Raw genomic sequence first — 17,563 nt, forward strand, 5'->3', positions numbered from 1 at the left:
AGTTGTTATAAGCGAACAAAAGTGACTAAAAAAAAAATTCAAACTTCTCCAGAGGCTAAAAAAAAATTTTTATAAAAAAAGTATTTCGGCGAAAAGACTTCATTTTATAAGAGATTTGACATACTTGGAGCTTTTTTTTGTAAAAAATTTATTTTACGAGTTCTGGCATTTTCAGTTTTTTGGGATATTCCGCCAAACGATACTTATTTTGGGAAAATTTTTTTTTTCAAAAAATAACTTCATCCTTTACCTTTCATATGCCATATAACCGAAATTTTCGTAAGCCATACAGGGCGAGCAATAATGAACTTTACCCATGAAGGTCCGACCCGAAAATCACATTTTATTTAATAACTTTTTCGTAGTGGCATCTGGACCATTTATATTCTCAGGCATTAAATACTTTAATAACCCCAGTATTTGTGTAAAATTACAATCTTCCAACTTTAATAGGTTCTGAGCAATTCGAATTTTCGCGTTTAATTCATTTGCCACGTCCCTGTACATGGTGAAAGGATGAAACAACATCTAACGGATCCGAAATTTTGTTTTACAATACATACTAAAATTTCAAGGTTCCAGCGATAGTACAAGTACCCGAAAAATGCGATTTTATGAAAAAAGTCCATTTTTTTGCGTTTTTGCAGGTAATTGGAGGTGTCAACCTAAACTCTGATGAAATGGCTAGTGGGAACAATACTTTGACGCATTGTGGTTACAAATTTTTTGCTCGTAACAGGTGGCCGGGACTTGGTTGGGTTTTTTGTAAAATTATGAATGAAAATGAACCGGAAACGATCAGGGAAAGGAAGCAACGAATCAGAAAATGAATGGGCTTTCCGGATCTGTGCATATCAATTGGGGAAATTGTGTATTGCGGCCAGGAAAATTCGGCAAACATTTTGACGTCTTCGAAAAATGCCGTTTTTTTGAAAAGTCAGTGGTTTTATACCGGGGTGAGACGAAATGAAATTTGCCCGATTATTTTATTAAAATTATTCGAATATATACACGGGTCAGTCGTAATGATCTATTTAATTTAAAATAAAAATTTAGATATTTGGTGAGTTTTTACTATTTAGTTTATTATTAATAAATGTTAATAATTCTTAAACATTGCTTTTGGGATATAAATAAAAATTTTTTGAAATTATTGATTTTTAAGGTTAGTCGAGTATCATAACTTTTTTGGTATTGGTGCGATTTGGTTGAAATTTGGTACCTAGTACCTATTTCGGATAAGATTAATAAATTTTAACAGATATTTGACATGACTATGTTTCAAGGTCACGTGACTACCTTAACTTTCTTCCTATTTGTCCGATTTGATTGAAATTTGGTATTTGGGCTTTATTTAGGATGCAATTATTAATTTTTCTTAGATATTTGACATTTGACTTCCAGGTCACGTGACTATTGTAACTTTTTTGCTATAGGTCTGATTGGGTTCAAATTTGGTATTTGGGCTTTATTTAGAATGCAATTATTAATTTTCGACTGATATTTGACATTTGACTTCCGGGTCACGTGACAATTGTAACTTTTTTGCTATGAGTCCCATTGGGTTCAAATTTGGTATTTATGCTTTATTTAGGACACAATTAATAAATTTTAACAGATAATTGACAAATTATATTTTAAAGTCACGTGACTCTCATAATTCTTTTACTATTAATCCGATTGGGTTGAAATTTAGTATTTGGGCTTTATTTAGGATGCAAGTAATAAATTTTGCCAGAAATTTGACATATTGAATTTTAAAGTCACGTGACTTCCATAACTTTTTTTCTATTAATCCGATTGGGTTCAAATTTGGAATTTGGAGTTTATTTAGAATGCAATTGTTGATTTTTTACAAAATTTTAAAATATTAAGTTCTAGGGTCACGTGACTATCAACATTTCCTATTCGATTGAAATTTGCTTTAGATGATATGTATAAATTTATAGATAATATTTTGTATTACCCTTATCCTTTTATCTTAATTAGTTAAATTATTTCTTAAATTTGCCTTTCCAAAAAAAATTAAAAAATCATCGGTTCGAATACAAAGGCTTTAAAGGGAACTTATCTTCTTTCATAATATTGTAACATTATTATAGATTTTGAAAAATTTTGTCATTAAGCTTTTTCATTAGTTTTTGAATGGTCTTTTGCCAGAAAAAAGAAATTTTGAATTTGGAGCATGTTTTGGAAAAAAATTCATTTTGGGCCGGATTTTGTTCGAAAATCGATAAATGCAAATAAATAAGTTTTCTGTTCATTTTAGAGTCAAATCGATAATAACCTTTTTGAAAGGTATCCTGAAGTAGTACAAGGTAGAAAAATAAAAAATTGAAATTTTTCCATAGGGCTCTTGATATTTCGATATTTATAATTAATAGTTTTTTACAATTTTCTCCGATTGTATAATAGCTAGAACCGATTCGTTTTGACAGGCGAATACCTCTTAATAGAGCGAAGAACTCTTATGTAGTACAAAAAGTTGTCAGAGTTATAGTTTATTAAAAAATAAATAAAAACCATTTTTCGAAATTTTTCATGGCTATACCCCTCTCGATTTTGGAGCAAAAAAAAAATTTTTTTCCTTGGGCTTTTATCTCTCAGGATTTTCAGTTTAAGGTTCATATTGAAATTTGGCTGTAACCAATTTTGGAAAAAAAATGCTACCGTGGGAAAAAACGAGTTTTCTTTTATTTTTTTCATACTTTTACTAATATATCGGATTCTAAAGCTTTGATTCAATTTGTCGATGGCATCTTTTATTCCTTATTCTGTTAAACCTGTTTTAATTTTATTATAACTGCTTTTCAAAAAAAAGTACGATAAAAAAATCGACGTAAAAACCCGTTTGTTCTATTCTAGTACATAAACCCTCATAAGAACTTCTCTCTGAATATTATGGCATTTCTATAAATTATTAACAATGATGTCATAAAGCTTTTTTATTGCTTTTTAAGTAGTACTTATTATTAATTAAAAAAAAATTAAAACCAATTTTTCGAAATTTTTCGCGGGTATACACCCCCTTCGATTTTGGATCAAAAAAAATTTGTTTCGTTGGTTTATTTGGTATTTCTGGTTTATTTAGGATACAACTAATAAATTGTTTTGAAAAAAGGTTTTTAGGCTTTATATTTACAAAACTTCTTTATTAGCAATAAATGTTTTTAGTCAAACACTTGTCTCAAAACTCAATGTTTTTTTCAATTAAATGTATAGTCATGATCCCTGACCATTAACGTTGTTTAGTAGCTCTTGCATAATTACTAACATTTTGTATTTTAACTTTTTTATAAGAAAAGCATTTTCTTCACTAACATTCCCTATGTCGATTAAATTATAAATAAAAAACAAATTAGACTTGATAAAGGAAATCTAAATTTTAAAAAATGCTTCTATAAAAATATTGCGTTTGACAAGTTTACGTTGATGGTCACCACGAATCTCAAACACCATTGAAAGCAAAAATTGTTAACATCAACTAATATTATAAAATTAATATTAAATATTACAATAATAATATTAAATATTATAACATTAATATTATATACAAAAACCCAGAAACCTATTCGTAAAATCCTACAATGAATATAACCCAAACCTAGCAAAAAAAAAGTTCGGCAGTTACGACTACGCTTAAATGTCGCCGTTGCGAATCGCTCCATTAAATCATCGCTACATAGAAGCACCTTAAAACTACAAGGACAAAGTTAACCGTGCTTTTGACAAATAAACGTATATGGAGTGGTATCCGGGGTAACCAGCGTAAATAAACATTCATTTTAGATTCCTTTGTGCATTATAAGCGTTATAAAATTTCTTTCGGGAAATTTTTAAGGTTTATTTTGTGCTTATTTTGAGGAATATTAATTATTTCGAAGTTATATTAATCGGTTTTAGTTATAAGTTTGTTCGTTTGTCATTTTTAGGTAAGTGATTTGGAGGCGTAAGCAGTTGAGTTTTATTGTGCTGGCGATTGCTTCCTTTAAAGTCCTCAAACAAGCAGTTTTTTGACAAATTTGGCTCATTGAATGTTTTAGATTTTATTTCGCCCAGTTAGTTTTATTCTACAAAATCAAAGGTAAGTTTTTATATTAATTTAAGTATATTATCTGTCATAAGTTATATTATCTGTCAATGTGGAAGATTTTGTTCAATTTTTCGGAACAGGATATGTTAATAATTTGATATTTGACACTATAAACGTCAACGTTCTAAAAGTAAACAAGACAATGTTCTTAACAAAAAGTCTTATTTTCATATTGTTATATTTTTATTTACTTAAAGGAGAGACAAAATAAAAATATTTTAGATCAATAGAAAAGTCGTTAGCCCATGATAATACCATAGTATATTTCTAATATTATTGTGTTCATAAGTAAATATAAGCATAACAAATTTGTATATGGTCGAATACAACGTAAATTATCGTTTTTTTCTTAAAAATTGGTTCATTCAAGGATTTTTTTCTTTTAATATAATCGATTTAAGGTAAGCTTGCTAAACAATAAAAAAAAATCTGAAAATCGTTGGGTAGGTGAATTGCTGAATGACCACACAGTAATTTTAATATCCATTTATATTATAAATATGGATAGGTAACAAAGACAATTTAAACATTCATTTTATATTCCGTTTTTGCATCATAAGAGTAGTTAAAGTTCCTTTGGAATTTCTTAATGTGTCCTGTGTGCTAATTTTGAGGAATATTAGAATATATATCAACAGTTTTTAGTTAGACGTTTATATTCTTTCATTTCTAGATTCTGAAGCACCCAACACTCATTAAACTGATTAGATCTAAAAGTGCTGTGCTCCATTGACAAACCAAGCAAGTAAGCAAGGTTTTTGGAAAAATTTTACTCATTGCATCCTATAGTATTGGTACATAGTTCCATTCTACAAAATCAAAGGTAAGTTTTATCTAACTTTATGCATTATCAAGATTGTGACATTTAACAGTCATTTTAAAAATCCATTCTCCTTATAAATATGTATTTACAAATTAAAAAAATGTATATATAAATAATTTCTTTTTAGTCAAGTGGTGTTTTTAAAAGTACTTTATAGAAACTTTCAAGGTTCTTCTAGAGCAAAAATTAAACCTAATAATTGTTTCTTATCTACTTGCAACTAAAATTATTTTAGAAGTAATGCATTTTGTACCACAAGTTTATTTCAAATATGCAAAGTATTTTTTATGACAATTATTATGCCAATTTATATCTACTATATGATCACTTAATGGGACTCAAGTTTTTAGTTTTTTATATCTAAATATATACATCCTTAAGTGCCTTTATTACTCTACTTACTTACTATGTGTCTACTAATATTATTAAATTAAATTTTTTATTGTTTGCTTTTTTGTAATGAATATATAGTACATATATAATAATAACTAAATAACTAATAAATATAATTATATATATATATTAGGTGGCACAGACAAAAAGGAACACCTAATAATTTTTTTTCTTTTCAATATAAATAAATGAAATTTGGTATAGCGATAGAATAGTTATAAGAGCATCTGTTGACATATTCTATTGTTTTTCATCACTTCCGGTTTAACAGGAAGTGACATGCATTGAAAGTTTTAATTTTTGATTAAGTAATCACGAAAAAATAATTTTTATGCATTTTATGACTTAAGTATTTTACACGCCTATTTAAAATGTCCAAACCATTAATTTTGGCATTTACTTTATTTTTTTAAATAGCATACAATTGAGAACAACCACTTTTGAAATGCGGTTTCTTTTTCCCAATAATTTGATATAATTATTTTTTAAATCGGTGGTTAAAACTATTTTTCCGTGATTGCTTAATTTAAACTTAACATTTTCAACGCGTTCACGGCACCCTATTTTAAACTTAAAAAAAAAAAGTTTTTTCCTATGAGTATCAAACAAAAAGTAGCAAAAACTAGTATCATTGTTTTCAGAATATTATTTTCTATCGAAATACTAAAATAATATACCAAGTGTGCCATTTAAAATAAGAAAGGTGTCACTCACACACACAAAAACTTATAACTGCTCTTAAATAATTCCATCGATATACCAAATTTCATTTGTTTATCTTAAAGAGTAAAACGGTTATTAAGTGTTTCCTTTTTCAGTTATAATTATATGTATATAAAAATACTGGCATATATATATATAGTTTTTATTATAAATGTACTATATATTCATTACAAAAAACCAAACAATAAAAAATTTAATTTAATAGGACCTTAAGATAGATACCTCAATTCACCTTAATATTATTCACATCCTTCGGAGCTCTAATAAACTATACTTGTAGGTAGGATGTTAGCTACATATAAAAAGTAGAGCAGTAATGAAATTGAGGCAGAAGATTTGACTTCTATATTGTGAATATTGGAAAAAGAGAGAATTTATGACAAAAAATGTTTACAATTGTTTTGTATTTAAAAATCATTTTTAATTAATTATTATTCATTATTAATTATAAAATCTATTCTATAAAAACTATTCTATAAAATCTATTCTTTATTTCATTCATCTAAATTTTTAATAGCTTTAATTGATTGTATTATAATATGATAATTGATTGCATTATAATATGATTTAATTTCGATTTAACATTAGTTAGAGGTTTATTTTTGTCATTTAAAACTGCATTCACAAATATAGTAAATTCCTATAAATTATATATAATAATTCTAAATAAGGCCTAAAATCTAAAATAAAAAAGTATTTAAATTCTTATACAACATATGCATATAACTATGTTTTAGATGAGTGACATAGATTGTTCTATAATATTTTCTTGCTGGACAACTTTTCAATAAATGTTCTATTAAAATTATTGGTTAAATTGTCAATTTCTAAAATGTATCCAGGATTGTCGTTAAAGTATGCTTAATAAAATTTTCAGATGCCAAATATGAGTAAAAAGTCCGCTAAGACGAAAAACATCCAGCAAAAAAAAAAATATTTAGCCAAAAAGTTGGAAAATACAGAAAGCGGTAACAAAGGGGAAAATTTACAAAATACTAGTAAACAAGTACATGTGCAACACAAGTTGCCCATAAACAAGATCTCAGAGGATAGTACAAGTAAGGTAAAATTCAATGAAGTTGTAATAGAGTCTAATAAGCGAAAGTCATTGACGGTTATTGACAACAATGAAGTATTGTCATCAAAAACTGTTAATCATAAAAAACAAAAAGTTATTGATTCTTTTCAAAAGTTATCCCATACAGGTGAAATTCAGAATAGTGAAAAAATGCAGGAAGACACTACAATCAATCATCCAACCAAGTTTGAACTAGCATTAAGAGAAGGCCCCACCATTGTTTGCAGTTGTTGTTTGAGATTATGGTTTCCCACTTCATGTACAAAAATAAATCTACAATTGCTAAAAAACAAATTTGGAAACCAATTCATTACACAAATTTGCAATGATGGGGTTTTCTTTTGCAAGTCTTGCTCATCAAATATTTATAAAGGACAATTGCCAAAGTTCTGGTCCGGCAATCATAATATTGTTCACCCTATACCAGTTGAGCTAAAAGATCTGACTATCCTTGAAGAAAGGATGGTGTCGGCCAGGTTACCTTTCATGCAAATCCGACAGGTAGGATATGCACGACAGTGTTACATAACTGGCCAAATAGTCAATGTCCCTATAAATATAGATACTTCGACCAAATATTGCCTAGAAATGTAGAGGAGACACAAACTATTCAGGTTAAGCTCAAGAGAAAAATGAACTATAAAAATGATTATCTCCTGGAAACCATACGGCCCGCAGTTGTTCTAAAAGCGGCAAAATTTTTGTGTCAACAACCTCTTTACATACAAGAAGGCATAAAGCAATCAGATGATTGGGAAAAAAATATTAATGACTATATACGATCTCAAGTAGAATCCTCTGCACAGATCTTAAATGAAGGCTCAAAAGTGTTGGAACTGGATTCTAAAACAGTGTGTAGTGAAAATTTTGAAGAATTGTTCGATAATGCGTTTTTCGAAACAATGGAAGTCGCCCCTAGAATCTAAGAATGACAATAAAAATATTCAAAAAGAATCTTCAATTGAAAAAAACAATATATACAATTTAGAGGAATTCTTAGATGAAGAAGAAGAGCCTTTAAATCCTGGGGGCCAAGAAACTTTGCTTGACAAATGTAACCTAGAAAATATCTGTTTTGCCCCAGGAGAAGGTAAAACACCAATACATTTGATGCTTGACCAGTTTAGCGATGAACTCTCATTTCCTACACTTTTCTGTGGACATGCTAAGCAATTTCTTACAAAATTCTCCTATTCTGACCAGACGAAAATACTACTCCAGCACAAAGACAGGCGATTTGCAAGGACAGACTATCTGTTGTATACATTTAAAAAACGTCAACTAATCCAATTATCCAGTGCAATTGCAACATGTCTCAGAAAAAAGAGGAATGAGGATGGAAAATATACAGCTGGACAAGTAAGACAAGCAAATTTTCTAGACCAGCTGATTCGAAGTGACATGGGATTCCATTTTCTTAGTAGAATTGTAGGTTCACCTGCTTATTGGAAGCACGAAAAGACAAAATTACTGTGTATGATTCGCCAATTTGGAATCCCCACACTGTTTTTTACCGTGTCAGCAGCCGAAACAGCATGGCCCGAATTAATCAAGGTATTAGCACAAGTTGTTGATCAAAAAGATGTTACTCTAGAGGAGGCCGCGAGTATGCCCTACTTAGAAAAAACTCGCTTAATTAGAACAGATCCGATAACTTGTGCCAGATACTTTGATTATCGGTTCAAACTGCTATTTAAATATATGAAGAGTCAAAATGGACCCTTTAAACAAAATCCCATAGAGCATCATTATTACCGCATAGAATTTCAACATCGTGGGTCTCCTCATGTTCACGGGTTATTGTGGTTATCAAATGCTCCAAAATTCCAAGAAACACCAGAAAGTTTCAAAGAGTGTGCCGAATTCGCGAACAGGTATATTACCTGTAATAGTGATTTAGAAAGTGTCCGTGATATAATTCAGTTTAATACGCATCATCATTCTAAATCGTGTCAAAAAGAAGTGCGGGGATACAAAGTTTGCAGGTATGGTATCCCATACCTTCCAATGGATAAATCGGTAATTCTAACGCCAATAAAAATTGACAAAACCAAGGAAGCGGATTTACGTAAGGCCATGTCTGAAAAGTTTTTAATGATAATGCGTAGGCTTAAGGATAAACCAGATTTATCATTTGAAAACTTTTTGGCTGACCTTGGTATGTCTAAGGATGAGTATCTTAATGTTATACAGCACAACATTTTTAAAACCACTTTATTTTTAGAAAGGCTGCCAAAAGATGGTTTTATTAACAACTTTAATGCTGAAATGTTCTCCATGATGAAGAGCAACATGGACATTCAATTAGTTTTTGAGCCATATGGTTGTTGCACCTACATAGTCAACTATATCAATAAGTCCCAAAGAGGTGTGTCTGATATTTTAATGAAGACTATGGAAGAAATTAAAAAAGGTAATTTAGATGTTAAGGGCAAACTTAAATCTCTTGCAGCAGCTTTCTTAAATGCGAGCGAAGTAAGTGCCCAGGAAGCCGCCTACAGCGTGTTACAACTACCGATGCATGACACCTGTACCTCCTATGTATACATCCATACAAATCCAATCAGGGAAAGGACAAAAATGTTGAAACCATTAGCACAACTTAAAGAAATGGACAATGACGATCCCAATATTTATTGTGATGGTCTTATAGAACACTATGAACAGCGGCCTGATGAGATGGAAAACATATGTTTGGCTGAGTTTGCGGCCTATTATGATTTCTTTAAGAAACAAGCAGAAACAAAGGCTAATGGTTTACCCTTAAAAGACGGAAGTGGCGTTTTAGTTAAAAGGGGTCATGCTAAAATTTTAGCCTACCGTAGTTATGGACTTCAGCAAGACCCTCTTAACTATTATAGGGAACAAATAATGCTATACATCCCATGGCGAAATGAAGTGGATGAAGTTGAAAATGAGAACATTGATCAACAGACCATATACAAAGATCGATACCAAGAGATTGTTGCAAATCGACAAAAGTTCAATGTCTTAGATGAACAGGTAATCGACGAAGCTCTGAAACTTGCCGAAGACCGATCAAATCAATTAGACGATGGTGGATTCGGTGGAGAAATAGATGATGAGTTTATGCCTTATGGACTAGACAACCCCATTTATGATCCATTCAATCACATCATCGATAAGAAAGACGACGAAGCGCCAGTAAAACATATCGCTTTCCCAACGCCTCATCAGATAAGCGATTCAGAGTATGAAGCCCTCATAAGCAAACTGAATCACAAGCAGTATCAGTTCCTTAATGTCGTGCAAGACAGTCTAATTGAAGGGGAAACTTTCTACTGCACACTTAGTGGTCCAGCAGGTACAGGCAAAAGTCACCTGATTACGGCAATAACCCAGTCGTTATTGCGCCATTTCAACTCAATACCGGGAAATAATCCTGAAAGTTTAAAAGTGTTACTTTGTGCGCCTACAGGTAAAGCGGCATTTAATATCGGGGGTATAACCTTACATGCGGCATTATCGTTACCCGTTAGTCAGTATGGTGAAGAACTAATTCCGTTACACCATGACACCGTTAATACTATATATTGTAATTTGTATGACTTAAAATTAATTATCATAGATGAATATTCCATGGTTGGCGCCAGATTGTTTGACCATATTAACAGTAGATTGCAGCAAATCTTTAAATCTGACGCCATCTTTGGAAATATTTCAATAATTTTATGCGGCGATAATCGCCAATTACCCCCAGTAAGGGATATGTATATTTTTTGCCCAGTAAAAACAAATCCGTATAAAGAATTATGCGGAACGTATCTGTGGGATCATTTTAAATATTTTGAACTTTCAGAAATAATGAGACAGAGTGAAGATAAGTCTTTTGCAGTTGCCCTCAATAATATGGCGTTTGGTAAAATGACCGACGAAGATGTGCAATTGATCAAGTCCAGGGAAGTCGACAGTATTGACCAAATTCCTGAAGACACTATGCATTTATTTTGCACCAATGCAGAAGTAGATGCATTCAATGAAATGAAACTGTCTACATTTAAAACCGAGCGAGCCGTAAGTCAAGCCAGAGACGTTATCAAAGGGAGTTGCTCAGAACGACTAAAAAATTTATTTCTGGAACACGCAAAAAGCTTAAAAAAGGGGGAGAGTTTTGGCCTAATGTTAAATTTAATATTGCAGGTAGATGCCAAATATATGATTTCAATGAATGTGGACACCAGTGATGGAATAGTGAATGGTGCAACAGGCATCCTACGTCAAATAGACTATGACCGAAGTAAAATTCCATTCAGAGTGTGGATGGAGTTCTTCGATTCCAAGTCAGGCCAGGAATGCCGCAAGAGAAACGAATCCCTTAGGAAGTCTATGGGTGTGTTATACACTTGGACGCCCATAGAAAGAGCTGCCAGAGCTGTTAAAATTCAAAAAGGCAGCAATGTTCACGTTGAGCGTCTTCAGTTTCCTCTTGTAATCAGTGAAGGAATTACAATCCACAAGAGTCAAGGTGCCACCTACAAACAGGTGGCTGTTCACATTGGAAATCGCATGACGAGAATCAGTACCTATGTTGCTTGTAGTCGGGCCACAAAGCTAAGTGGCCTCTACATCATTGGTAAGTTTAAGGCCCCTAAACCGGCAACCGAAAAGGATGCTGCTTATAAAGAACTGGTAAATATGCAAGAAAACAAACTTATAACATCCAGGTATGACACTCAGTATCTTAATGATTCTAATGTCAAATACATTATTGCTTATCAAAATGTGCAAAGTCTACCAAAAAATTTTAATTTTATAAAAAATAATCCCATTTTTAAAGACGCACATTTCCTAATTTTTGTTGAAACCTGGTTATTTAAAAAGAAACAAAATTTAAAAATAAATGATTTTGAAGTGTTTGCCAACCTGAATAACGATCAAACTGTAAGTAAACCCTTTGGCATAATTTGTTTCAAGAAAAAAAAATGTATCAGCAAAAATAAAGTCAGTGAAAAAATACACCAAAGGTTTCTGTGGTATAGTGTTTCAAGCAATCACATTTTACTTGAATGAAATTTATGTCATAGCAGTTTATATTCCCCCAAAATTGAGCATTGCACATGCTAAATTTTGTTTGGAAGAGATTATTGATCAACAAAGTGATATCCTAATCATCGGTGATTTTAATCAAGATATTATCAATCAAAATGAAAATGGTTTGAAAAATTGTTTAATATCTAAAGGTTTAAGTTGCAAATTGAGTGTTGGCGAATCAACTACAAAATCAAAAACTCAAATTGATTGGCTTTTTAGTAATTTTAATAATTTGAGTTACAATATTTACAATACTGTGTATAGTCACCATAAATCACTAGTGGTTAGTATTTATGATAAAGGTTTTATTCCCAAGCAGGTAAAAAACGTTGATAAAAATAAACAATCTACAAAAGGCTCTACTGAACTAAAATTTAATACCAAGCAAATGCAAATTTTACCAACACAAAATTCATTGGGTATCTCTACTTACCAAAGTGTAGAAGATAATAATGACAATATGGTAGTAGATATTAGTTCAGATGACGAAAACAACCCCAACTTATTTACTAAACCGCCTGCTTTATTAAATACCGATATGGTATCATGTTATGCAAATAGCATCGTACAGTCATTTTTATGTTTACCTGAATTTCGCTTTTCCATTTCAAAGCGAAATACAGCGCTAAACAGTATTCTAAATGATATTATGCTGACCAAAATTAATTCCACATTTAAAGTTCGACAATTGGTGTCTGGTCGAAATGGTGAAAATTTTGCTGTAAATCAACAAATGGACGCTCAATCATTTTGTCAATCTTTAATCAGAAGATTAGATGCAGATGATTTTAGCATTTTCATAAAAGCTAATGGTCATGAACTTTTAAATTGTCAAAACTGTAATATTAATATGAATGAAAATGAACAAATAATATACACTCATTTTCTTTATTTTCCTGAAAACTGTGGCAATTTAATTGATTTTAATTCAATGTTAATGCTAAAAGACTCTGATAGATTATGCCCATACTGTAACAATAATCTAAAAACACGCTCAGTGGTTATATGCCATAAATATTTGGTAGTATGTCTTCAGAGAATTGGCCCTCAAGGGAATAAGATAAATACCAAATTTTACAATTTTGCCTCTGAAAGTGTTATTTTGGATGAGCAAATATTCCGAGTAAAAAGTGTTGTTAAGCATCATGGAAACACCATTGGATCTGGTCATTATACATCTATAGTTAATTATAACGATCAATGGTGGAAATGTGATGATAATCGCATAACTGGAATGTCTGGGTTTGATAACACTTTAGAAGATGTATACTTATTGCTCTTAGAAAAATGCTAAATTTTCTTAAAATACTAGGACAAACCTATTTAACATAAACAAAATTACAAATGAGCAAAGTAGTATTCAAATAGTATGAGCAGTGAGTTTTGCATTGCAAGCAAATAAAACATCAGTTTACTCACACTTCTAGCTCAACATGCATCCAGGGGTTATCCGGCCCGACTGTAACCAAAACTCTTGACGCACTTCGATTCAGATACTAGGTTATGATCTCCCGCCCGCCAAAAGATTTCACTACGTGATATCTTTATATATTAGAGTCATCTTATGCGATAAGTGATTAAACCTAGCTTAATGGCCAATTTGTTATAATGCATGTAATTACTTATTGCAATGGGTGACGGATTTTTCATTCGGCGAGGCAACTTTTGCTATTAATAAGTCTTGAGGTATCAAAAGTCGGAGTATAAAGATTAGTGAGTGGTAAATAGTAGATAATTGTAGAAGTGCCTTGTGCTATTGGCATGGCTTACTATTAATCATTCGCTTTCTCAATGAAAATCCCTTTTCTAGTTTTATATATATTTTTAAATATATATTTAAATATAAAAGTCTCTCTGGGAGAGTAAACTATACAATTTCATATTTATCTGTAAAACATATAATTTTGCTATGTGGCTACTAAGCACAATTAATTCTTTAATTTATATTTCATGGTTTATTTTCAATGTGATATGGAAATGTATGGTTTATCTGTAAAAATAGCAAATCAACAGACCATGTCTGTTTTGTTTAAATATGCTATATTAATTTAAAACAGCATAACCTCGTAAAATCAGTTTTCGTTATAAATGTTCATGATATAAATATGAGATATTATTATGTTAATTTATTAAGAATTTTTTAGAGAAAGTTGATGTAATTAATTCGCGATTTACAAAAAACTGATTTTCGCTCTGACAAGTGCCTCTCAAGTCCTGGATGATTCTTAAACAAATAAAATTCTTTTTTCAGCAACATTATCTTCTGATTGTGACAAATGTTTTGTCATAGTAATTTAATATTTTTTTATCATATATTCTTTATTATATTGTATTTAGGAAATTAAGATTGAAGACGATATTACTACTTTGATACAACTCTGGTACCGCTCTTTCCAAAAATAGACTGCCAACCTGTGGAGAATATAGGTAAACGTTGCTTTTATATAATTTTTTAAAATTAATTGTCTAATTATTACAGAAAAAAGAACCTACGAGAGCAATATATGCCCTATACCCGCCTCCTCGACACCCTACCCTTATCCGACGACTACACATACTATATTAGCAGAGGCCGCCGCAGAAGAATTTACCAATACTAGTGTTTCTGAAGAGAGAAATAAAATGGAGTAAAAAATTTCATAATTCTAGATAATTTTATAATTACGTTTTCTCATTGTTGTCGTAATAATTATTTTCCCTTTCGCTGTCAACTTATGAAGCCTGAGGTTTGACTAAAAATTAAATAATAGATTACAAATAACCAATTTCGAATACAGTAGATTTTAATTCTTAATGCTTTTTGTTTGTGATTCCAATATCAATATTTTTATATTTTGTTAAGATATAATTATATATAATATATACGTGTTATTACTATAGAGTTTTATTCCATTTCAGAAACACCAATGAACATCACATATACAAATATATAAATGATCTTCCATGGAAGCTCTAGATTTATGATGTTTAAATATCACAAACATTTTATTTTTATTTTTTGTTCACTCAGATATATTACAGAACAACTAACGGAAAAACTTCTTTGAGACTCTCTTTTAAAAAATAAAAACTATTCAATCATTTATCAACACATCTCTTACCAGTAGTAAGTATGAGTTAAAATTATCTATAGAAACGCTCCACTTGCTTACTACAAAAAAATAAAGTTTAATGGATTTTTTATTTATTTACTTATGAGAAATTGGAAGCTACTGTGAACATTTGTGTATTGTCAACTTAGAACATTGAAACGTTTTCATTGTTCTAAGATTTTCATTGCGTATTTTTATAGCGTTTAGTTTAATTCAATGAGCAATATACAAGTATAACACAGATATAGCGCAGTCTATAGCCTGCCTTTAGGATATTATTAAAGTTAAAAAACCCTTTCACACTTTTCTCAAAAGACTTTCACTTTTAGAATAATACAGGCAATCCAGTATAAATAATAAACTATTTATTTGTTTTTTTTTATTAAAAAATAATAAAACGCAACAACTTATCAAGTCCAGTGCAACGATATATTAGAATGGTCACCCGTCAAAACACCATCATTCCACCTGCCAAACAATGTAAATAGAAGGTGGATGACATTGTTTGGCAGGTAGAATGCTGGTGTTTTGACGGATGACCATTCTAATGTATCGTTGAACTGGACTTTACTATCTACATAACTATAACTTACATACTATCAATAACTTATTAAATAACTTAACTATAACTTAACATAAATAACATAAAAAATTACATAAACATTAATAAATAACATAAAAAATTAAATGAATCTAAAATTAAAACCTACTCTACCCTCCCCCTTCCCCTGCCACGACCTCGGCCCCTCCTCGAGCCCCCTCGCCACTGGTACCCGCTTGTAGTGGCCCCCGTGTGCTTCAGCACGGCGGAGGCCACCGAGGCCATGGCGTCGGTTACTACCGACAGTAATACTTCTAAAAAAAAATAATATATAACAAACCTTAATCTATATAAATTTGAAAAGAAAATTAATATAAAAAAGTTATATATTACTCTGTTTATGAAGAACCGATTGCTCGTGCTGTCGTTCCAGCCTTTTCTTCCTCCAGTTCCTTCCCCTTTGCCTCCACCTATTGTAATTTTCCTCTGTAACAAAATAAAAGATCTGAAATCTTTCGTTTTCTGTGACAAATGAAAAGAAAATTGTCAGTATTCCAGAGAATTTTATACTTACGATTATTGGGTTGGGTTGGGTTGCGTTGGTTCGGGTTGGGTTGGGTGGGTTGGTTCGGGTTGGGTTGGGTGGGTTGGTTCGGGTTGGGTTGGGTGGGTTGGTTCGGGTTGGGTTGGGTTGGGCTGGCTTTTCTCCCCTGAGGTTCTGACTAGATATTCAATAAAATATAACAATTCACTTATTTAAAATATAATCTAAATTAATTCTTACCGGTGTAAACTCCATTAGCGCCTCCAAACTTTGGGCAATTTCGTCTACGTTCATGACGAACTCACAAAAAAAACCCAAATAATGGTTGTTAGGGACGCTGTTTGTATCGTTCACCTGAAGTTACCGTTCGTATTGTATTGTTTCTAAGAGAGCATTAAATGAAATAACCTCGATTCCATACTACAGGGGCGATTAAAACTTTGTTTTGGTTAAAATATAAGAATCGAGTTCAATTAATTTATTTGTGCAGCTTTTTTCCTTATATTGATTTATTTCATTTACAGATATTTGAAATATAAGACACACAACGCGACTATATAACAAATTATGGTTCTTTGAAGCATGATACCCCAACAACTGGTCCTTTCTTTCCTTGGCAGGTAAACGTTAGCCTCCCCCACTCACCTAAGTACACCTGATAATTTTTGATTTTTTTTTTTTAAATTCCCTTATGGCTTTTCACAGACAAAACCTAAAGGTTCCAAACTGGTCCCCACGGACCAAAAGTATAGGAGCGAAGCGACTATACTTGTTATATAGTCGCAGACTATATTATGCACGCGAGGTCGGGCCCGAAAAATCGTGTTTTTTTGGAAATAAAAATTCATATCTTTGGCTGTATGGTTAGCGAAACGATGAAATTTTGCATAGGGTCTCTCAATACACTGGGAATGATGGATCCGTAAACGAATTTTTTTTCGGGTACCACCAAACGGAGCGGTACTGTCTCAAAGTCAAAAATTCGTAAAAAAACGGGTCAAATTCCTTTCAGACGCGAGAACTCAAATAAAAAGCTTTTAAACGACTTGAAATTTTTAGGACATAAGGGTCGGTGGAGGCTTAAGAGCTGTATACTTTTTGGGCCAGATCGGTATACAGGGCGAGTTATTATAAGCGAATAAAAGTGACTAAAAAAAATTTTCAAACTTCTCTAGAAGCTAAAAAAAAATTTTTATAAAAAAAGTGTTTCGGCGAAAATACTTC

General features: G+C 31.4%; 2 protein-coding genes and 1 long non-coding RNA gene across 3 annotated transcripts; 2 read left to right on the forward strand and 1 right to left on the reverse strand.

Moving 5' to 3' along the window:
• The first annotated feature begins 3,758 nt into the window (after positions 1 to 3,758).
• LOC126749627 (uncharacterized) lies at positions 3,759 to 8,014 on the forward strand. The gene is made up of 3 exons (XR_007665216.1): positions 3,759 to 4,084; positions 4,767 to 4,916; positions 6,910 to 8,014. It is a non-coding gene; the product is annotated as an uncharacterized LOC126749627 (long non-coding RNA).
• Positions 8,015 to 8,031: 17 nt separating this feature from the next.
• On the forward strand, positions 8,032 to 14,956 carry LOC126749625 (uncharacterized). Its single transcript, XM_050459328.1, has 3 exons — positions 8,032 to 11,704; positions 14,500 to 14,589; positions 14,642 to 14,956. Exons 1-2 carry the CDS (start codon positions 8,221 to 8,223, stop codon positions 14,505 to 14,507), a joined length of 3,492 nt encoding a protein of 1,163 aa, XP_050315285.1. The 5' UTR covers positions 8,032 to 8,220; the 3' UTR covers positions 14,508 to 14,589; positions 14,642 to 14,956.
• Positions 14,957 to 15,618: 662 nt separating this feature from the next.
• LOC126749626 (sporozoite surface protein 2-like) lies at positions 15,619 to 16,926 on the reverse strand. The gene is made up of 4 exons (XM_050459329.1): positions 16,580 to 16,926; positions 16,370 to 16,517; positions 16,189 to 16,281; positions 15,619 to 16,109 (listed from the first exon to the last, which is right to left on the reverse strand). The coding sequence occupies exons 1-4, from the start codon at positions 16,631 to 16,633 to the stop codon at positions 15,961 to 15,963; spliced, it is 444 nt and encodes a 147-aa protein (XP_050315286.1). The 5' UTR covers positions 16,634 to 16,926; the 3' UTR covers positions 15,619 to 15,960.
• Positions 16,927 to 17,563: the final 637 nt, after the last annotated feature.

This window comes from Anthonomus grandis, unplaced genomic scaffold (assembly GCF_022605725.1).
Source record: "Anthonomus grandis grandis unplaced genomic scaffold, icAntGran1.3 ctg00000392.1, whole genome shotgun sequence".
Taxonomy (NCBI): domain Eukaryota; kingdom Metazoa; phylum Arthropoda; class Insecta; order Coleoptera; family Curculionidae; genus Anthonomus; species Anthonomus grandis.